Raw genomic sequence first — 24,120 nt, 5'->3', positions numbered from 1 at the left:
TGAAATTGTCTGTTGAAAAGGAGATCATAAACAACACTTTAGATGATATGTCCTTTAAAAGAAAAGTATAAAAACTAGTTGGCAGTTGACAAGAAAATTCTAGTGTTTGCTAGGATCATTATTAATATGCCATATTGTTACTGTAGAAGACTCTGGAAAATTATCTGATGAAATTAAATAAAATTAACATGAAGACAGTCTACAGCCTCCAACAAATTCTCAGATGTGAGAAACTCTTTGAGTACATTGTTGTACTGAAAAGTGTAGATGTGTTGAATTTTGAAAGTGCAATAAGAGCATGTGTTGAATAAGAGCATTTTATTAATGAAATATTGCCAAAAAACAGCAAGCCAAACATAACACTGGATGAATTAAAATAATTATTATAATTAATAAACTTAAGTTTAATTATTAAATTTATTTTTAAGCATTTTTAATTGTTTTAACATGTTTTTTAAACTATCTGATTTAATAAAACTAGAGTTTCCACTAACTGTGGTCTAATTACTTTCATAATATTATAATTTAGTTGTTATCAGTATAAACTAGTCCAAAAGTGATTACAGTAAGTGGCACTTACTATATTTTCTTTATATTTATATTGCAAATTGATATTCTGAAATTTGTTTAATATTTTAGTTTTGTGATTTTTATTAATATAATTAATATTAATATAAGTTATATATAACCAACTGACATTTGATTTTTTAGAAAATCAAATGTCAGTTGGTTATATATAACTTATATTAAAAAATTAATATCAGAATATTATTTGACTCTGGAAAAGTTCACACAGAAAAGAGATTATTCATGCAAATGATTAATGAAATTTTATTATATTTAGTTAGCTTCTATTGAAAACAATTGATAAAAATGAATTTTAACTAAGCTACAGTATTTGTTGTTTTGAAATATGAGATGCTTAATCAATTTAAACATAATAGTTTATGCATTTTTTTATTGAATTTAATGAAATTTGATCTATAAATGTAGTTATTTAAGATATATCATTGAAATAATAATTACTTAAAATTAAATAAAAAGTTAGCATTTTGTTTATTATTTAAATCATATTACTTCAAATTTATATTGATAGTATCTATATTTTATAAAAATTTAACTTTTCCAAATATATATTTATATCTATGATATTTTTCTCACACATTGCTATATATTTGTTTGATTTTTCAGATGTTACTATAAAGTTTTCTAAATAACAATTTTATTCTAATTTAGGAGAAATCTTCAAAGTTAGATTACTATAAATCATTAGTAAAAGACTTGGAATTAAAATTAGAAACTGCTGAAGATAAAAAAACTATTCTAGAGCAAAAATTAACACAATTGGAAAAAAGTTTTGACGATGCAAAATCTCATCATCAAGCTACTCTTAATAAATCAGTTCAGGAACATAATGAGAAACTTTCCAAACTTTCTACTGAAATGGAAGCAGCATTAAAAGTAAGTTCAGTTAGTAGTAATATGCATTTCGATATATTAAACTTAATTGTTTTAGTTTTTTTTAATTTAATATTTTAATAATACATTCTTTAAACTCTGAAATTTTAATTTATATATGTATGAGTATCTTCCATATTTAAAATGGTTTTTGTTTATCAAATTAGATATACAACACTTCAATGCCAATATAAATATCTGATATATTTATGTTGTTAAAATTTATTGCAATAATTTCAAATTTAAAAGATTAAAGTAAAAATGTTAATTGGTAAATTATCTTAAGCTTATATAACTGTCGTACTTAAAAAAAATATATTTATGTAACAATATATCAAAACTTTTAATTGATAGAAAAGGTTCTTTTCTCCCATATTAAGTTTCCACATAATATTTTATAACTTAATGTGTAACAAAAAACATTGTAAGTTTTTCATATTAACTAAAATCACTTGTCTATTTTATTTAAGGTTTTATCAGTTACAGATATTTGAACAGAATGAGCAGCACAAACTTTAAAATGTTCTGAAATTTTTTTTGTTTTTGAATGAAACTTTTAAATTTGAAAAATGTTCTGTTTAAATATTTAAAATAAAAATGTACAAAAATATATTATAATGAATGCAATTTTTATTAGATCCAAACTGAAGACAATCAAGTAATTAGAGAAGCACTAACCTTTATCTTCAGTAGTTTTACATTAACTTCAAAATGTTTTTGGTCTTTTTAAGGTCATCATCAGTAAAATTTTTTAAGATGCACAATGAAACATACACAACCGATATGCTGGTACAGGTATTTGAATATTCAGCATTCCATTGTCATATTCTTTTGGCATATTCTTTTGGCATTTGGCATATTCCGATGGCTTGTCCAGTCTGGAGCTAATTACTTGTCAGGTCGAGTGGAGGAGGAAAGAGTGGGATCGTTGATAAGACAGAGGCGAGATTTGAATAAATGACACCAGTTAAATCAACAAACAAAATTTATTACGAAACGTTAAAGAACAGTTACACCGAACAACATTGACAGAGATGTTACGTACTAACATAGAAAAGTTCAAACCCGAGAGAGAGTTTACAAACAAGTGGTCGTCATACCTCAACAAGTATTAGAGTCGGATGACAGAGTCAATACAAAAATCCGTAGTGGCGTAGCGGCTTCGATCATAGAATTTTGGCGTAGTGGCTTTGTAGAATTTCGGAGCAGAGGCTTCGAGTCCGGCTAGAGGCGGGAACTACGAGCGACGACCCCTTGGTTCTTGCTCCCCTCCTTTTTATTTCGTCCCCTCGTTAATTTTCTCGCCAATAAGCGAATTTTGTCTTTAGTTCCGAGTGTGACTCAGTTTCGAGTTTCGAGTTCGAGGGGAGGGGATAGGTACGGTCAATCCCCTAAGACGGGTCAGTTTTTGGTTTGGAATTTGGTTATTGATGTCAAGATAATGACTAATTTACATTTTTATTTTGCCGGTCAATTCGAACTCTCACACTATACTTAATAGTTTTTATTAGATAGTGTCCGTTGAAAGTATTTATTTTTACAAGTTTGAATTTGAACCTTTAAAAGAATATCACTGGCAATGGAACAATGGAAATTCGAATATCTGTTCAAGTATATTGGTTATGTATGTTTTATTGTATTTTTTTTTTTTAATTTTCACTAACTTCAAAACATTTTTAAGGTCAAAAATGTTTTGAAGTTGACATATAACAACTGAGAATAAAGCTACTGCTACTGCTACTGCTACTTCGATAATGAATATAATAATAACTATAATAAAATATATAAATAAATAACAAAAATTACAAATGATAAAATTAAAATTTTTAAAAAGAGCAATAAAACAGTTTAAGCAGGAATTAGATGAGTCCAGGTACAAAGCAAAAATGACATCCTGAAGATGGATAGTGGGTTGCTGTTTTTCAACTGCCATTCCACAGAAAAATATTTGACCTTACTGAAGCTGGTGCAGTTTATTATGAATGACATTTAAATAGTAATTTAGTGATCTACTTTCTTATGTACAATAAATATATATAAGCAGAATTCATAGTTGCATATAATTACTTGGTCCATATAAAAATATCCATTTTACATCCTACAATGAGAAAAGGATTAAAAAAAGAACTGAACTGGTTTATAGGACTGTTTTGGAGGATGAGCAATGCTTTGAGCAGGATTAATGTGTATGTGTTGTCCAAACTGATTATCAAGGAAATCTCATTCTTGATTGAAAATTGATTGATTAAACAAGTCTGCCAAATTAGTGAAACTTCTTTTTGATGAAATGTCCCATTTGTGCCAAGTAATTTTGCATTAGAAGATGCCTAATATAATATAGCATCTCATTATTGGAATAAATGGGAATTTTTTACATACTAGAAATTCCAATGTGTTTCTTGGATCATGATGAGATGTTAAGAAGGTTCTAAGGGAGTATAACTAGGAGGGGTAGCAATCTGGTAAGATGCAAAATTCAATATTTGATGGGGTCTTGAAAAATTATACTTAGTCAATCAGAAGTTGACAACTGTAATTAGTCTCTTTAGAAAAACTTATAATGCACAGAAAGGAATAATTTAGAACCACAGATTAATGTACTAAGAGAGAAATTTTCAATGGTAAAGATTCCTTCTGAAAATTATAGAAGAGATAATTGAAAACAAATAGTAAAAAACAAAGGAAACAAATTTACTTGTTTCTCAAATTTTTTAAAAATGTTTAAAAATCTGTTGTTGTTTTGAGATTGCTGAGAATGAGATCTTCTCAATATTTTAATCTCTGTTTTGAAAATTAAAAGTAAATGCCTCTTTGATTTAAGGATTTTTGTGTTTTACTTGGTATAAGAGAGAAGATATATCAAATACACCTTTAATCAAAAAGTCAATTGATTATGAGTTCATTATTAATTATCACTAGCAAATCTTACTAATTGGATAATGTGACAGAGAAATGTTTAGTAATATTTTTGTATTTTGTTTCTATTTATTCGATAATTATCTAACTCTGTTGATGTGTCTGTTGTTTTTAAAATATTATCCAAAAAAATTACTTTTGTTTCAAGAAAAAGTATATTTCTATAATGTATACAATTTTATAGGATCTGACAAGTCAGCTTGATGTTACTACTGCACAAAAGTCAGAACTTGAAGAGGAAGTAATCAGATTGAAACAAGATGCCAAAGATGTAATAGAAGAAAGAAAAATTCAAGAAAAAAAAGGCTTATCAATGGTAACTGTTTAAAATGATAACGTATGAATTTATGTGAATAATTTCACTTCAACTTAGTTTGTTAGATTGAGATACATATGGCACACTTAGTATAGTAAGAAATACAAAGTTACATATTGTTATTTAACAGACTACATCAAAGTAAATTTTCCTTAATTCTTTTGTTATAAAAGTAATGCATTGTATATATACATAAAAGTTCAGATATATTCAAAGTGGTCAATCCAAAATCAAATAAATAAATGTAAATGTAAGCACAAAATATTTGCATATTGTCTTAAAAATAAAGAAATAACACATTTGAAAAAATAAACTTAGATTTATCAAAATGGTCCATTTAAAATAAAATACTGTAAATACAGATTTTAGAAATATACTAGTTTTAGCTGTTGTAAGTCAGTGACTGAATATATATGTATATAAATAAGAGTGTTTATTATTCAACAGGTTAAAGAATTAAAGCGACAGTTACAAGTTGAGCGCCGTCGAGCAGAAAAATTGCAAGAAAGATTACAAGAATTATTAAATGAGTCTCCTCAAGGTAGATGTGGTGAGTTCTTAACTATTAGTTAATGAAATTATACAGGTTATTAAAAATATATAATTTTATGAATGTTGTACTTTTCCTATAAGTGAAAAAGTCAATAATCTTTAATTCTGTTAGGTCAAATGCATTTAAAAAAATTAAAATAGTGTTCATTTATCATCTAAATAGATAGATATGTTTTGAAACTTATAATGAATTGAAACTTATTGAAAATCATTGGAAGTTGTTAATAAATGCAAGAATAAATTAAAGTGATAAAATTAAAAAAGGTTAATAATTTAAATTTACATGGAATTATTTTATACATATATTGAAATGAAATGAAATTATTTTAATTTTTAATCATAATTTCATAACTCTGTTAAAAATATTTTGTTTTAAACAGGAATATAAAAAAAGTTACTATATATATATTTATTATAATGGAAGTAAAGAGAAACTTGAATTTCTTTGTTTAATAAAATAACTTGAACCTCAGTTCAGAAGTTTTGGATAATGTTGTATGTTAATTACCTCTAAATATTTTAACTTAATTTCTAAATTCTCAAGCTCTTAGTATCTAATCAAATTGCTATGATCTTAAATATCATTTAATTGTAATATTTTTATTATACACTTTGTTGCAAAATATTTGACATACATACTTTAAAGCCAGTGTGGAATAGTAGTGAAAAATAATTCATTATGATATTACAGCAGAAGGATAATCATTAAAGAAGTGTTTCATCACCAATATTACAAATTAGAAAGTGATAAAACCAATCTCAAAATGAATGCAAACTGACCAATTTCAGAGATGGCTTTACAACTTTCTAATATGCAGCATTTGTGATGAAATTATTCTTCAATGATGTATCCTTGTGGAAATATTATAATAAATATTTTATTTTTTTATTACCATTTCATGTACAGAATTTGATTACTATTACATATCAGCTTTAAAGTGTGAGTATTTAAGAATGCATAATCAGAACACCAAAATTCAGTACTTTGATGCTTAAACAAACATTTTTATCATTTTAAATGGTCATCATCAAGTTAGGTTAAGTTCTATGATGGAATATACAATTTAAAAAATCCAGCAACAAGTTGCTTAACTTTTCTGGCAACATTTGGTGATGCCATCTGTTATCATATTTTATTTTTTTAAATTTTTATATTTTTAAGTATTATAAAATGGCAAAAAACTTCATTTTCAGAGTAGGGCTGGATATTATAAAAAAAATTGTAAATGCTGATAAGTAGGAAAATTGTCATTAAGTCTGACCCTACTGAAGATACACATGACCCCCTTTATCACCTCATCCCCTCGACCTTTAATCACCAAAAGTTAATAGCATCAATCCCCCCCTAATAAACAAACCTCTTTGCAAAATTTCAGAAATGTTCAATAAAAAGGAGTTAGGGTAGATGTACCAGTTTTGGCCAGTGTACCAGTTCTGGCCAGAAAACAAATTTAACTTAAAAATATAATCACCACATATTCAAATCTATCCAATGAAACAAACTTTTATTGTTAACTGTTCACACAGTTAACAATAAAAAGTTTGTTTCATTTGTGATTATATTTTTAAGTTAAATTTGTTTTCTGGCCAGAACTGGTACTATACTGGCCAAAACTGGTACATCTACCCTATTAAGCTTCAAACAGGCTGAACAAAATCATGCCTCCCCCCATACATACAGAAATTACCCCTGAATTTTTTTGCATTTCTCAACATTTCGAGGTCCCAAGTCCAAAAATGTAAAAATCTAGATGAGTAGGATTAATAGTATTTATTAGACAATGTCAAAAATAGATTTTTGTAGATGGAATATGTCTCTTTGAAATTGATGGTAGAGACCTTTCTAGCAGCTTTAAAAATTTCTAATTTTTCCAATTACTTGAGATGAGACCATTTGTTGGTGTGATGGAGGATGTGTGTCTGTTTGATATAAACTTGGATGTTATTACCAGCTGCATGTGTGTGTATTTTTTGCGACAGTGTGTTTTGTTGATATAGTATAAAATGACAGATTTTTAACTCACTAGAAAGAATATATAACAGATGATGGAAAATTTCTTTTTACAATATAATTGGATTGCTGTATGTTAGATTTCAATGTAAAACGTCTTTGTAATCCAAAAAATTATGGTAGACAGTCTCACAGCAATTCTTGGTTAGAATTATGATTTTATTCTCAAATTGAACTACAAATGCATTTCGGGTTGGTATAATATATTCCGAACCCTCTTCAGTGTATTTTAATTTATGTACTTGAAAATACACTGAGGAGGGATTGGAATATATTATACCAACCCGAAATGCATTTGTAGTTCAATTTGAGAATAAAGTCATAATTCTAACCAAGAATTGCTGTGAGACCGTCTACCATAATTTTCTGGATTACAAAGACGTTTTACATTGTTTTTTTTTTTACGTTTAAATCTTTTGTTCTGTTCATATACACGTCTGACTGTAATGGTTTCCTCACTGTGCATTTTTTACATATCCAATATTTCTACATCATTATTACTGAGTTTCATTAAAAATTTAATTATCCTGAAACCTTGGCTATAGAATGCAGCTATAGCCAGTGTTAAGTTACAACTCCAGAATAAAAACCAATAGGAAAGGAACATCATCAAGAATAGCATTATTTATGTAACTCTCACTGTGCTATGTATACTAGAGTTAATTATTGTCTCTTTAGCTTAAAATAAATTTTATAAAAATAAAATTTCTAGTTTTTATGGGAAGCTACTGAATTTTACTATATATTTCTTTTATATTATAGTTACAATATTTATCGGTAATCAGGTTTTTCATGTATTAGTCATCCTTGTGCACAGGTCATGTGAATTTTACAAATATAACCTTGTATAGGCTGTGGCCTATAGTTAAGGTTTTAGGGTATAATTTTTTGTTCTAAATTTCAATCACTCCTCTCTCTGTTGAAAGGTCACAACAACGATTTTTTTTTTTAAATTGTGCAGTTCAATTAAAATAGAACCAGTTGACAAAACAAAACAGGGATCTGTAGCAGAATAAACAAGTTACAATATAATATGAACTATGTACTGTACGCTGCATTACTACAAACAAACTACTTCAAACAACCTTTACTCTGCAGTAAAATTAATTCTTTAATCTAACGTTTTCGGTTAGCTTTACTAACCCTCTTCAGGATTGCCAAAAAAATCGTTATTTCGAAAATTACGTTCGAAAAACTCTTTACAATTTAGAATGTTTTTAAACTTTCCGGCTGCGCAATCTCAGATCATTCTTTCACAGCTGCATACCGGCCGCTCTCCAAGCTGAAGGGATTCGATATGATTCTTTAAAATTAATGCTTTGTTCTTTTTCATTATACTTGTTAATACACCATGCCTCCGTATATTTAAGTTGCCTTATATTTGCCACTTTCTGTACAATTTTCGCATTGTCCCAGTTGATAGACACCTCGTCCGGATCCGCTATCGCATAGTTGGCTAACGCCGTAACTGGTTGCCTGCATCTTACATTTCTTTTATGCTCCTCTAACCTTACTGCCAGCGATCTCTTCGTGGCCCCTATATAATACAGCTCCGTACTCCTCCTTTTATCCTGCACTGGTATTCTGTAAACCCCTGGAATTTTCATTCTGTCTATGGGCGCTTTGTCGTTCCGTAGCAACTGAAATATAGTAGGGTTCCTCCTGTATGCTACTTTTTTATTCTTCTCTATTCTATTCTTCTATATATGTTGCTTAATTGAGCTCTATACTCCATTATGGTAAATTCTCCCTTTTCTTTACTCTCGTTATTACCTTTCTCTATTTCCTGCACCAACCGTTTTATTTTGCTACTCTTTACTCCTACATTTTCTGCTATTTTCTTGATGTATTCTACCTCCCTTCTTGTGTCTTGCATCCTGCTACAATGCGTGTACGCTCTTCTAAGCAGTGCTCTGAAGGCTGCCAACTTGTAGTTCGTCGGGTCATGGGAAGCCCATGGTATCATCTCTGGAATGTACGATGGTTTACGATACACTTTAGTAGTTATTTTTCCTTCTTCCTCCACTTCTACATCTATGTCCATGAAATGTATTTTTCTATGGCTCTGCTGTTCTATTTCTAGTTCTAGCCCGAAGATATTGTTATTCATATCTCGACTGAATTTTTCCACGTCTGGCTTCTCGTTCCATATAATACATACATCATCTACATATCTTGCATACAGCACTATTTTTCCTTTATATTTACGCAATTTGCTACTTTCCAGAGATCTTACTACTAATTCGCATAATAACCCTGACACGGGGCTACCCATTGGCACGCCCCTATGTTGCTTGTATGTAGTATCTTCAAACTCGAAGAACGAAGAAAAAGTGGCTAAGTGCGCCAATTCTAGTACTTGCCTTCTTACTTTTGCTGCATTTTCTACTTTTTCTAACAAAAAATCTCTCAAGTGCCCAAAACACGGCTCCAACTTTACCGATGGGTACATTGCCTTGTTAGAAAAAGTAGAAAATGCAGCAAAAGTAAGAAGGCAAGTACTAGAATTGGCGCACTTAGCCACTTTTTCTTCGTTCTTCGAGTTTGAAGATACTACATACAAGCAACATAGGGGCGTGCCAATGGGTAGCCCCGTGTCAGGGTTATTATGCGAATTAGTAGTAAGATCTCTGGAAAGTAGCAAATTGCGTAAATATAAAGGAAAAATAGTGCTGTATGCAAGATATGTAGATGATGTATGTATTATATGGAACGAGAAGCCAGACGTGGAAAAATTCAGTCGAGATATGAATAACAATATCTTCGGGCTAGAACTAGAAATAGAACAGCAGAGCCATAGAAAAATACATTTCATGGACATAGATGTAGAAGTGGAGGAAGAAGGAAAAATAACTACTAAAGTGTATCGTAAACCATCGTACATTCCAGAGATGATACCATGGGCTTCCCATGACCCGACGAACTACAAGTTGGCAGCCTTCAGAGCACTGCTTAGAAGAGCGTACACGCATTGTAGCAGGATGCAAGACACAAGAAGGGAGGCAGAATACATCAAGAAAATAGCAGAAAATGTAGGAATAAAGAGTAGCAAAATAAAACGGTTGGTGCAGGAAATAGAGAAAGGTAATAACGAGAGTAAAGAAAAGGGAGAATTTACCATAATGGAGTATAGAGCTCAATTAAGCAACATATATAGAAGAATAAGAATAGAGAAGAATAAAAAAGTAGCATACAGGAGGGAACCCTACTATATTTCAGTTGCTACGGAACGACAAAGCGCCCATAGACAGAATGAAAATTCCAGGGGTTTACAGAATACCAGTGCAGGATAAAAGGAGGAGTACGGAGCTGTATTATATAGGGGCCACGAAGAGATCGCTGGCAGTAAGGTTAGAGGAGCATAAAAGAAATGTAAGATGCAGGCAACCAGTTACGGCGTTAGCCAACTATGCGATAGCGGATCCGGACGAGGTGTCTATCAACTGGGACAATGCGAAAATTGTACAGAAAGTGGCAAATATAAGGCAACTTAAATATACGGAGGCATGGTGTATTAACAAGTATAATGAAAAAGAACAAAGCATTAATTTTAAAGAATCATATCGAATCCCTTCAGCTTGGAGAGCGGCCGGTATGCAGCTGTGAAAGAATGATCTGAGATTGCGCAGCCGGAAAGTTTAAAAACATTCTAAATTGTAAAGAGTTTTTCGAACGTAATTTTCGAAATAACGATTTTTTTGGCAATCCTGAAGAGGGTTAGTAAAGCTAACCGAAAACGTTAGATTAAAGAATTAATTTTACTGCAGAGTAAAGGTTGTTTGAAGTAGTTTGTTTATATAATATGAACATTGTTAACTTGTGCAATAGTAAGAAGATAGTACATGGCTATTATTGTGTTGGTTCCATCCTACAAGTGATGCATGAATCTCTATTGATGTTTTGATTTTGATGAATGATTGCTGATTATCATGTGTGACAGTACTTGTCATCTACATTGTCCATTTTGATCATTTGCTCCTTCAGAATAATGTCATCTACAGTGCACAAACAAACACAACTGCACTTGCCTTATTGTTCATTACAACTACACAAAAATTGAGAATGATTGCATCATCAATGTGTGAGTGTTGCCAGATGGTGCATTATTTTTTGACTGATCTCAGTTTGTAGCATGATTGAAAGATTTATTTTTTATATTAAATTAATATTGCTATTAACAGAATTTTTTTTCTAAATATAAAATAATTTTTTTTTTATTATAGATGACATACTTCAGTCAGTAGAATTACCTGATAAACAAAAAGGTGATACCAGTAGTATAAGTTCTTGGAGTATATGGTCTGGTGGAAATTTAGATAGCAGTAAAGAAAGTGCAGCTGCTTCAGAAGTGGTAAAATTTTCTGTAAACTATACAAAATAATTTATCAAAAAATCATTTTTTTTTTATATGTTACTTTTTTCTGTAGCCAAATCACACTTCAGAAAGAAACACTCCTATACATCTGGAACAGGAAACTAGCAATTTACTGGAGAGAGTTGCAATTTTGCAAGAAGAAAAATGGACTTTAGAAGAAAAGGTATGTAACTTGAACATATACAAATTTTTTCTAATTTCAAGTATTGTCATATCATACGACTTGATAGTTGAAATTAAAGATTTGTAATCATAATAACTAAATTCATAAAACTGGAAATTGTTCAAGAAATAAAAAAAACGTACATAATGCAAAAATGTAATAGCAATTGCCAGAATCTACTTTAGTGCGAAATCATTGCACATAAATTGAACAAATACTTGTTAATAATAAATACACAAAATTCATATATCCCTGCCACTTCAGTTGACATATACTAAATTAAAATAACTTTCTTACTTTGATTTTCTAATTTACATAGAAATGATAATGATTGGATATGAAATATTTTTGAAGAGATAAGAGCTCTCTTTTAATATTATCATTCATAACTTTCATAACTAGCTATGTGGTTATGTTAGAAATTTGAGATAAAGTATATATCAAACATTAAGGCTGGATTAACTATCAGGTTAAATGATTAGCCAAACAGTTAAACCTTCCTTATTGTTTGATTATTAGAATATTTTGGATTTGATTGTTTGTATGTATTTTGAAAGTCATTACATGACATGGTTTCCTAAATTCATTTCTTATTGGTATTCAATTCTTTGAAAACCATTCAGCAGACTTATTCTACTGCAGAATAGTGAATTGTGCTTGCCACTTTAATAAATTATGCACTTCAACAATAAATTAGCTATAATTTGATCTTTATGCATTGTGGTAATCTGCATAAAGATTGGATGTGCAATCTTTTTTAACACCACTTTGAAATTTTAATAACAGATGATCAACCTTTTTATATCCAATTGCAGAGTTTGTGATTTCTAGCTGTTGAAACATCCAAAATTTTTGGTATGTTGAAATGGAATTATTACATTTAACAGCAGAAAATTAATATTATTCATCATATGATTGCATTTTCAGGCCTTGGAGTCTCTCACTTTTCTCACATGCCTAATTAAGATGCAGAATAAATCAAAAATAATTTTAAAGCCAAATGATCTGCCAAATTATCAGACTATTGGAATAGAATTTTCTGGAAGAAAATACGCAGTCCTGAGCAGGATTCAAAATCGCAACTGCTGCTCAGTGTTGTTAGGTTATAGGAAACAAAAATTTATTTCATGTATGTAAAAAAATCCTTTATGCGCTTAAAAAATCTTTCTCATTACAAATTTAGAAGCCAGTGTTGAGTAAAGTTATGTACTCATGCCATATTTTCATTATTCACCAAAATCTACCTCTTCCAAATCGCATTTCCTTCTACGGAGTTTACAAATAAGTATTCTAAGCGTCCCTGTGTTTTGGCTGTTTTCTAAGAAAATCACTAAAATCCTTTTGCAGGGGAAAACACACTACATGGAGGGATTAATCTCTCAAGCTGACAACACTGCTGCCACTTTTAAATTCAAAATATATAATTATTAAAATTAACACGAGATAGTAGTGTAACCTCCTACCACTAGACAAATTATTTCGTTTCTGACCATTTAGTTATCCTTGTTATAGCCCAATAATTTGGCAGATTATTTGATTTTAATTAACAATCGGGTTATGGAGTTGCTGTTTACAAAAATATTTTTTTGGTTGATTTATCTTTAAATAATTACATAAACTTGAGTTAAATAGTTATTTTAATGATTGCAAAGCATATTGTTAACATTAAATCACATCTATATCTTCCTAAATGTATGTTTAAATTGACTACAAGTATAATTATTCCATATAGTAAGTATTATTTTCATAAAATGTGTGATTACTTTACTTGTGAAATATCCATTTTTTAATCTTTTCTCTTATGCTGATTATAATTACGCATTAATTGAGAGACTAAAAAAGTAAACGAAAATGTAAATTCATATTTACATATAAAATTTACCAAATAAATTAAAATATTTGAAGTGTTGTAAAAAGTACAATATGTGATTGCTTGTGAGAAAAATTTTCACATGCTTCCCAAAAGGTTAACAATGTTGCAACGATGTTGGTTTTTATTCACCTGCAGGAAAAAGTTCCTTGTTATTTATGAAATCATTAATAAAATATTATTTTACTTATATTATTTGGAATATATTTATTTCAGATTTATTGTTTTATTTTGAAATCAATATTTACAAATCTCAAAGCAGTAAAAAATAAACAGTTTCTGATGATGATAAATATCCCAGTATAGCCAAATTAGTGAAATCAGCATTGAAAATCCCATTCCCATAAGAGAGAGGGTCAATTTTACGCTGGGCACTTTCTCCTGATAGAGCATCAGTGTTGGAAAGAATGCTTAATTCACTTTTGATTGTTAATGAGAGACTAAACATGTATGACCAAAGCCCACACCTTGTGTGGGCTTTAGTCATACATGTTTAGTCCCTCCACAGCTGAGTTTAAACCAGAAAAATGTAGAAGAAAATGAAATACATGCGACAGGCCAAGTTTTGTTAGAAGCAGCAAACAAAAAAACTGGAGAAGGCTATTAACAGCAAGAACATGAATGAAGTACAAGCAGCACGTGTGATGCTTATTAGTGTTGTGTTCAAAAACAAGAGGAAGCAAAAATGAAGGAAGCTGAAAACATCCAGAATAATCTTAATAAAAGAACATTATCTTTCATGACTGATTATTTACAGAAGCCAAAGACTTTTCGAGTATTCATAGTTTACTGGAAATACAGTAGCCACTCGTTATCAGTAGACAGAAAAAAACACAATATAACCGAGTAATAAAAATTCTGGGCTTTTACTAAACAGATTATACATGCTATGGAATCTCTATTCTTTCATCAGCAAGTGTTTCTGATATAAAATAAGCTTAGTTTTTCAATCCTGAATTTTATTCATGGTTATATCAAATTAATTGACGTTTATGTAAACATCGATACCATGAACACCCATTTAGCATTATTGTTTCTTTAACAATGACATTGAAAGACAAATACTGTCGATATAAAAACAAAATATCAATTGCGATTTTATTATACAGTACTATATAAATCGCTTATTAGAAATTCGTGTAGTTTATATTTTTCAATAAAAATTATAAATGCTGTAATTGAAAATTTAAAAAAATAAATATTGAATATATAATAGAACATCAAAACTTATAAAATTACAGAGTAAAAATTCTCTAAGAAGCAAAATAAAGTTACTACTGTATAAAAATTTTTAGAACTTTCTATTCAGAATTAAAGAAATCTTTTCCTTACACATTATGTGGTGAATTCAAAATTTCACACCTTTATGTGAATTGATGCAATACCATTAATTCACATAAACGTGTGAAATTTCAAATTTACAGAAAGTTGTAAAGGAGGAGACAGTACTTAAAACTAATAAATAAACAACTTTTATATCAAAAGGAAACAAATGATAATCATTCTATCCACCTGTTCTGCATATTTAGCTTTTGAATTTATTGTTTCACTTTCAGTGGTAGTTTCAAGGACAATAGTAGAAATAAAATACCATATTTCGTTGCAAATAGAAATTCAGTGGCAATTAGTAATTTAAAATTTATTGACTCAAATGCTTTTAAAATTTGGAGGACCAAAAAAGCACGATATAATGAGTGGCTACTGTATTACAGTATATACAGAAATTTTTAAAATATGTTTAACCATAACAGAATAAGAAGAAAATAACAATTTTTACTGCTATTTTGCTGAGTTTCCTTCTGTGTTTTCACTTTGTTTTGTCACTATTGCTCTCACTTTTTATTCACTTTTTCTGTATTTTAACTCACTTTTTCAGAGGGGAAACAGCACTCCCAGGCCTGCATTTGATGCTTACATATTTTGGATAGATATTAATAACATTGTTGTCTGAATAGAAGTTATATTTATGAATGCATCTGAATGTTAAGTTAAAAATAATTAATGATATATTTAAAGCTGTTCAATAAAAATAATTTGTTTGTTATATTATTAAGATAAGAGAATGTTTTTATAGTCTAATAGTACAAATTAAATGTTTTTCTTTATCATTTGTTGTCTTCTGTCATAATTTATGAAGTTATTAATTTTCACTTGATTTAAATCATTAGCACTGAGATTGTGAGATTGCTCTGTGTAGGGATATTTTTTTTATTATTCTTAACACGATCAATGTAAGATAGGTAAATTGTTGTTATAATTTTATCTCATTACAGAAACTTTGAAAATAATGAGATTCCTTTTACAAGTTTTATTATTTTTATTGTTAATAAGTTTTAATCTGAATTTTTTGTTCATTAATTTAATTTGGAAATAATTCTATATTCTTAAAATAAGTATAAAGTTTACTAGATTTTAGTGAAAAAAATATAATTACTGTATTGTTTGTATTAAAAGCCCACTTAAATGTTTTCCAAAACAGACTTCTATTAAAACCATTATTTACTATATGTTATTTTTCCTGATTTAAGATAATTCTTTTCAGGAACACATTGGATAATGATTCTGTTTCCTCTTTTATAGAAAAATTTCCACAAATTTAGTTCCCATTCTTGCTATTGCTATAAATATACAATAATTTAAATCAATACAAAAAATTATTGAAGCAATTAGGAAGAAAGTGATTACCAGTATTTAAAGAAAAAACTTGAATTCCCTATTATACAGGTATCTCTCACTTATACAACATGGCATTAATATAACATGGTTTCATCTAACATGATTTGAGAATTGAGGATATTCATGTGCAAAACCTCACAATTTTTAAGTGTAAACTCTGTCATTCAAATTTTTTTTATTCAAGCAAGCATGTGTCTTGTCTCAGATTTGCTTGCAGATCTTACAATATTGAAATTTTCAATGTTGTTTTATGCTTACCGATATATTGGACCACAAATAAGAAATGCTTGGATGACTGCTGATTTATTTAAGAAATGGTTTCTAAGCTATTTTGTTTCAAATATATAAAACTACTTAAAGCAAAAAAATGTTGATTTCACAATTTTATTAATATTGATAATGTACAAATCCACCCAAAAAATTTAAATCATCTGAATGTTGAAATAATATTATTACCACTAAATACAACTTCTTTCCTTCTGCTGTTAGATCAGGGAATCACAACCACATTTAAAACTCATTATATCAAGTACTCTGCAATGGATTGTGAATAAAATAGATGACAAATCTACAAAGTATTAAAGGCAAGAAAACTGTTCACAATTTTGTATTAATCTCATATCTTTGTCTTTTATATAAATAAAACCACCAACATTAAATGCCTGTTGAAAAAATCTATGGCTAGAATCAGTTCAAAACTTCCAGTAGAAAGCATAATAGAAAGCACAAACACAAATAATATTAATCTTGAAGATATCTGAGAACTATTGGAAGAAGAAGAGCTTTATGAAATAAATTTAGTAAAAATGGTATCTTAGATTGACCAAATTAATTCAGAGGACAATAACACAGATGAAAACCTTGGGGTTCAAAATTTCACCCTAAAAAGCATGCAAGATAGGGTAAACTTGGCCAAACAATTGGAACTCTACTTTCTAAATTGTTCTACTGAAAGAAGCATAAAGTTTAAGAGAGAACTTCAGAAATGCATATCTCCATATAAAGAAATTTATAAAGATCCCTTAGATAAATATAGTGGAACTCCAGTTAATGAACTTAATCTGTTCCGCAACTCAGTTCATTAACCAAAGCAATTTTTCCTATAGAAATTAATGCAAATACAATTTATCTGTTCTAGCCTTCAAAATTTTTGTGATTTTATTTGTAAAATACAGTAGATTTTCTTTGATGAAAACATAGGAAAACGTAGTATCTATCATTACAGCAACAAACATGTAAACATTATTTAATAAAATAGTACTGTACATACCTTCGTTTCTTGTAGTTGGTGGCAGAGTAATGGAGATATACAGAACTTAAGGCTTAGAAGGAGAATTCCCCTCCAAAAAAATAATGGGTAGCACTTCATTGGAGGATTCTTCAAGTTGAGGTCTCTTTTGGTAAGGAACAAGAAATTGATCTAAAGTTGATTGTCTTACACTTTTAATCAAAATTTTTCTCAAATGCAATAGTGCATTGTCCTTCATATCGCATTGTCGTTTCCTATTGTCACTATCACTTTTCTCTTTCTTGGATGCCATATTGATGAAATATATAAATCACAAAACTGAAAAAAGAAGTTCAGCACAAACACTTGGAAAAGCAATGCTTACACACATATGCCTAACAGCAACTAAAATTTGACACAAAAAACCGTTACATTCATTATCTGAATTTCGTCCATTATCCGAGACAAAATTTTTGTAAAATAAAAGTTCGTTAACAGATTTGGTCTTTAACCAAGATTCCACTGTACAAGAAAATTAAAATATCAATTTTTTTTTTTTTTTAGATTGTGATATTTTGCCAAAAAGAAAATTACTTTTGTTTTACGATGTTTACAATACATTTGATTGTGAATGTAATTATTTATTGTTTAATAACCATATTTCTCTTAGTAATGAGAAATAGTATAATTTTGTTAACTTTTGGAACTTAACCCTACATTTTGTATAGCACAGATTTGCATAACATGGCACTTTTTCAGAACTAAGTGTTATACTGGGGGAATAGCTGTATATTAAAATATAAATTACTCTAATATACCGTATTGTAGTATAATGGGGATATCCTAAGGTTAGAAGGTAAATCATAAATGGGTAATACACTCTGTTTAGGTACCAAAAAGAGATTTATTAGAACAGTTTTAACTAAAGAAATAGAAAAATTAGGGATGGACTTCTAATAGCAACAATACAGTATTATGAGTTTGTATGATACTGAATAACTTTAAATCAAAATTATTTTGAATTTTTCAAATTTAAAGTTTAAAAATATTAATATAAAAATCTGAATATTTAATTTTATCAGATTAATCATTTAGAAATGAGTAATGCTGCCATGGCTGAAGATTTAATGAAGAAAACATCAATTATCCAATATTATTGCATGGAAGGAAGAGGTGGTGAACCGAGTAAGTATATTATTGTAAATTATATTGAGTTTAAACTATTGCTCTCTGAATCAGAATACTCTTTACTTTACAAGAATTAACACTAATTGTTTATAGGATCAATAGAATTTACTTCTCTAATTTTTAACTAATTTGTTTGAAAAACACAATCATACTGATTAAAAGAGATTTTAAGTTTGAATATATATATATTTCTCATAATACTGTATAGATATTTGCTTTATGTTTTTTTTTTATTTTCCTGTTATTACTGTGGACAAGTTTATCTGTATCGTATTATAATTTGAACATGATCAGAGCAGTAGTTATGTACAGTTCAATTATGAATTGTTCTATATAACTAAAGAAGCTGTTTCTAACTGTGTTTCTAAATTATATAAAGTCAAAAGAAAATAATATAACAGTAAGTTTCTGTAATTACAATTGGCTGCTGTTGTACTTATTCAATTCATTTTTATAATTTTTAACTTTATAATAATAATAATAAACATAAACACAACAATTACATTAGTAATACCAAACAATCTGCTGGATTTTTATTGGGCTAATTAATAATCTGAAACAAAGTAATTTCGCTATAGATAGGCAGTTAAGCTGCCATTTCATGATAAATTTAATAATTATAAATAAATTAATTTTTAATTTTAACTTAGAATACTCAGGAAACAAAGTAACTACTCAGAATGAATTCAAATCTACAACTCCTACTTATTATGCAGTTGCATTATCAGTTATTCTACCTAAACTCCTTCCAATATTCACTTTCAGAGTTATTAATTAATTAGATACAAGTAAAGGTCAGACTTTTATTCATGTAAAATCAGAAAATATGCTCATATAAATGTGTAAAAATACTAGATATATGCATTGCTATATGCACATTAAAATGCCTGAAATATGCATTATGCATGTTAAAAATGCCAGCAATATACACTGAAATTTTTAGTTGAATCGAATATGTACTTTAGTCCTATTACTAAACTTATTAATTTCTATTACATCACTCTTTTTAGATGAGAGGAGATAAAGATATGACAAAGGTGACACGAGGGATTTAAAAATTATGACATTACACAACACTTCTTAATGCTTCCTGTAGGAGGTACACAATCAAATTAATTACAAATAAAAGTACACATGAGTAAAATTTTATAACTTTATACACTAGCTAATTGATCATTATTGAATTTATTTCTGTATATACAATTGTTTATGCAAAAGATATCAATATTTGAGGAAGACCACATTAACCTAGTTTCTCTCATCTTAAAGTTACATACATCACTGGTCTAAAATAGTTATACATTTTTGTATAGTCCTGTATAATTGATGAGAAAGGAGTAAATGCTGTATTGTTATTAACTAATTATAAATTTAGTGCTGAAGTTGATAGTAGTGTTTGGTTTCCAACTGATATCATGAACTAAGTTAGTTTCAATATAACTAGAATTTATCTGTGATCAATTGCTGTTTTGCCTTATCCTGATGCTTCATATTGTACTGATGTAAGAATGTTTCAACTTGCTGAGACACTTGAAGCCATTTTCTAGGAGGAAATGATTTGTGATATACATTACAATAAAGAATTTTTCCATCTGCTTTTAGGTGTTTAGGATCTAAATTCCTGTATACACTTTCTTAGCACTTCAGCATTTGTTTTTGTTGTCTTGCCATACTGTTTGTTGACTTAAACTCAATATAGCAAAATCTTTTCTGCATGTTTCATATGCAGAAGTTTGACTATTTTAATTAAATATAAGGGAAATCAATAAATGTTACATTTTCACAATTTTTTGAAAGATTTAAACTTTCAAAAACATTATTAAATTGATAAATATAATGTTTACAATAATTTTAATTCAATTCATTTATAGGATTTTAACAATTTGAAAATGAGAGATTTCCATGATGATGCGAAACATGTTCATTTGTTTGACTTTGAAAGAATATTAGTTCAAATTTAAAATGTTTGAATTTTGTTTGCTCATCTGTAATTGCTTGGCATAGTGATATTTCTGATGTGAACTGTACAAATAGCAGAAATGGACTATACATCATTTGAAAAAAATAGCACTTGTAATTATGCAAACAAACTATAAAGTTTATAAAAATGTATTTAGTCTTGAAAATGGTCAGATCTGAAAAATATACAGTAAAAATCATAAATGCATATTTTATATGCACTTTTAAAAATACATATGAAAAATGTGAAAAATCGAACAACCTTAATTGATCCACTTGGACTCAAATTGTGTTTATATTGAGGTTTCAATATCATAGCATTTAAGAAAAACACAAACACTTGCACACAAATCTGGCCCTTAGATATAACCATGCAGGTAATAATCTTTTTTTCCAGAGTACTATAAATTAAAATTAATTAATTTATAATTATTAAATTTATCATGAGATGGCAGCTTAACCATCTGCCTCTAGTGAAATTACTTTGTTTCAGATTATTAATTAGTCTTAATATAATCTGATAAAACCAGCAGATTTTTGCTATAAATTATGTATTTGGTTATGTATATTATATATATGTTACCGGCAAAACCCGATTTTACGCCAAACTAGTTTGGCGTAAGCGTGTCAGGCCAAATTAGTTTAGAATTATTATTCAAGTTTATTAATGGTTAAAATAACATTAAAAGGCAATCAATTAGATGAACAATATTTATTTAAACATAGTCTACTTAATTATAAAAAACGGGGTTAATATTACCCTAGATATCAAAGGTGGCAGCTCGTCTCCGATTCCAGCAATGAGAAGACAGGGAACAATGGAGACGCGCATTCTAACCTAACCTAACCTATTCTAATAAATTACCATAATTATTAGCAACCAAATTATTAGAATAGGTTAGGTTAGAACATGCGTTTGCACTGTTCCCTGTCTTCTGATCACTGGAATCGGAGACGAGCCTCCATCTTCGATGCCTAGGGTAACATTAACCAAAAACGATATTGATTAGAAATGACACAACACTTGTACAAAACTGTAAAATAAAAATAAACTAATCAATACTTATTAGTTTGTATTTTTTTTTTTTATTAAGCCATGCACTTTTAAAGGTAATTAACCTTTGAAAATATTTTCAAAAATTCAAACGAAATAATAAAAATAACTTTTAAAATCAAACTAAAATTAAAAATACACTTATTTATGTTTTATGATGAACTTAAATTAAACATTAATATATTTAACCATTAATATACTTGAATAATAACTCTAAACTAGTTCGGCCTGACATGCTTACGCCAAACTAGTTTGGCCTAGGCAAAACTAGTTTGGTGTAAAATCGGGTTTTGCCAGTAACATATACAACATTTACAAGTAGTGACACTATGGCACAAAATTAATTAATACACACAAAAATTTATTTCAAGAAGTATTTACTAAATGTACAGGCTTAGACTTTGCACAAATACCATGAATACCCAAAATACATACATAACAAATAGAGAGAACTTGAGAACTCTATTCTTCCTAAATACATACATTACCAAAACACATTAAACTAGAAATAACACTTACAGACATACATAAATTAGTCTATTCTGGTGCAATCACTGCAGTTACGTACCATGGTCTTAAACTATAATCACAAGCAGACACTATCAAAACAGATAAATCATAAGCCTGTCTGACAAAGACTAGAAACACAAATATGTATTCAGGAAAATTAAAGTACACACATAGCAATGCACACGTACAAGAATACATGGGCACACTCAAATAAAAACTAGCAGCCAAGTTCCACAGATTGAAACAATACAAAGCATACACTACAGAAACAACAAAATAAATTATTCACAAACAATGAGGCACATTTCTACAGAGAACTGTATACCAGACCACCATACAATCATAGTACAATGACACACCAAAACAGAAAAACAACTCACAGACTGGTCTGGTCTTATGAAGCAAGCTGGATCAAAGTGGAAAAAGAAAACATGCACAAGACACCAATCATACTGTCTTGAAAATACTTATTTTATTCATTTATTGTATACTATTTATTTATTTACTATTGGCTTAGTCTGATAGTCCCCAATAAAAGAACTCATAATGATGCTTATATACATACTGCATATTATCATTTATCCATTTCCCATAGATCAATCTTTTATCATATAGCCAAAAACTCAAAACTAATAGAACCCATATTACATACAGATTATACTACTATTAAAAGTACCTGCAAACGAATTTTATATACAAACCAATAACTAATCACTTTTTAATTAGCATTTATAACTTTCATCCACATTTCTATTTTTTTATTACAATCATGATTTTTTAAAAAATCCTTTTTATTCATGTGTTTTTAATTCTTCTAAATGTTCATCTTGTGTAATTTATTTTTTTATGTTTTAATGGTAGAAATAACAATCAACATTAGCAAACAGTTTTAAATATAACTAGTTGTGTATATATTATTATTTTTATAACTTTATACATATTTAATTTTAATTATTTTTGTTTTATCATAATTCTTGTTGAATTATTTGTATAGTTTTTAATGTGGGTATAATTATTAAAATGGGAGTGGAAATCAATTGTCCATGGACATTTCTTTAATTGTACAATAAATAAAGAAATAACACACATGACATTCAACATGCAGTACCATGAATACACAGTTGGAAAAATATTTGGTGCAGAAAACATTCATAACTTTTGGTACAAAAGAATCTCTGCACCAGGACCTAGCTAAACATTTTACACCCACAACAAACAACTCACAAGATATGCCAAAGCATCTTACACAGACATCACACACGAAATCTAAAAACAATGACAAAAACCCTACCTAATACAGATCAATCATTCCTTCCAGTGCTCTAAAAATACTCAATGCAGGCATTATAAAGAAAATGTATCTCAAAGAATAATTACTGATAGATTCTGTGACAAGCAAACAAACAACACAAAAACCTACACAAAATACATATATATCAGTGGCATGCCATCCATGAAAGCTGTGGAAGCGCCGCTTTCTTTGTATTTTCTAAAATATAAATACATATTGTGCAATTATTTTCATATTTTAACATACTTTGAATTACTTAAAATTAGTATTTTATTATAACCACATTATGCATTTTATTACAAATTTCTATACATGTGAAAAACAATGATAAGATTGCTATTATATATTTGAATGCATATTCCCAATGGAAGTGCTGTATTGTCGAATACGGGACAGCTTCCATGGCAAAAATATTTGAATTGTGTAAAGTAGCCAGATTATAGTGCTAGGTTAGCGCTATAATCTGGCTACTTTACAATTTAAATACAGCGTGAGAGGTTAGTGCTCTACAGAGCACTAACCTCTCATGCTGTATTTAAATTGTAGCATCCAC

The 24,120-nt window shown here is 28.8% G+C and overlaps 1 protein-coding gene across 1 annotated transcript in view; it reads left to right on the top strand.

Annotated features, from left to right (window-relative positions):
* The window catches only part of LOC136979143 (GRIP1-associated protein 1-like), an 87,418-nt gene that overhangs the window by 44,740 nt on the left and 18,558 nt on the right, over positions 1-24,120 (top strand). Inside the window, exons 16-21 of the mRNA XM_067275073.1 lie at positions 1,237-1,461; positions 4,559-4,690; positions 5,138-5,240; positions 11,477-11,604; positions 11,681-11,791; positions 18,648-18,750. Of these exons, the coding sequence (XP_067131174.1) occupies positions 1,237-1,461; positions 4,559-4,690; positions 5,138-5,240; positions 11,477-11,604; positions 11,681-11,791; positions 18,648-18,750 (802 nt within the window). The remainder of the gene's footprint in view (positions 1-1,236; positions 1,462-4,558; positions 4,691-5,137; positions 5,241-11,476; positions 11,605-11,680; positions 11,792-18,647; positions 18,751-24,120) is intronic.

Source organism: Centruroides vittatus, unplaced genomic scaffold (genome assembly GCF_030686945.1).
Source record: "Centruroides vittatus isolate TY-2023 unplaced genomic scaffold, ASM3068694v2 contig_1154, whole genome shotgun sequence".
NCBI classification, from domain to species: Eukaryota; Metazoa; Arthropoda; class Arachnida; order Scorpiones; family Buthidae; genus Centruroides; species Centruroides vittatus.
The sequence above is the reverse complement of the archived record's forward strand: the minus strand, read 5'-3'. Positions and strand labels throughout refer to the sequence as shown.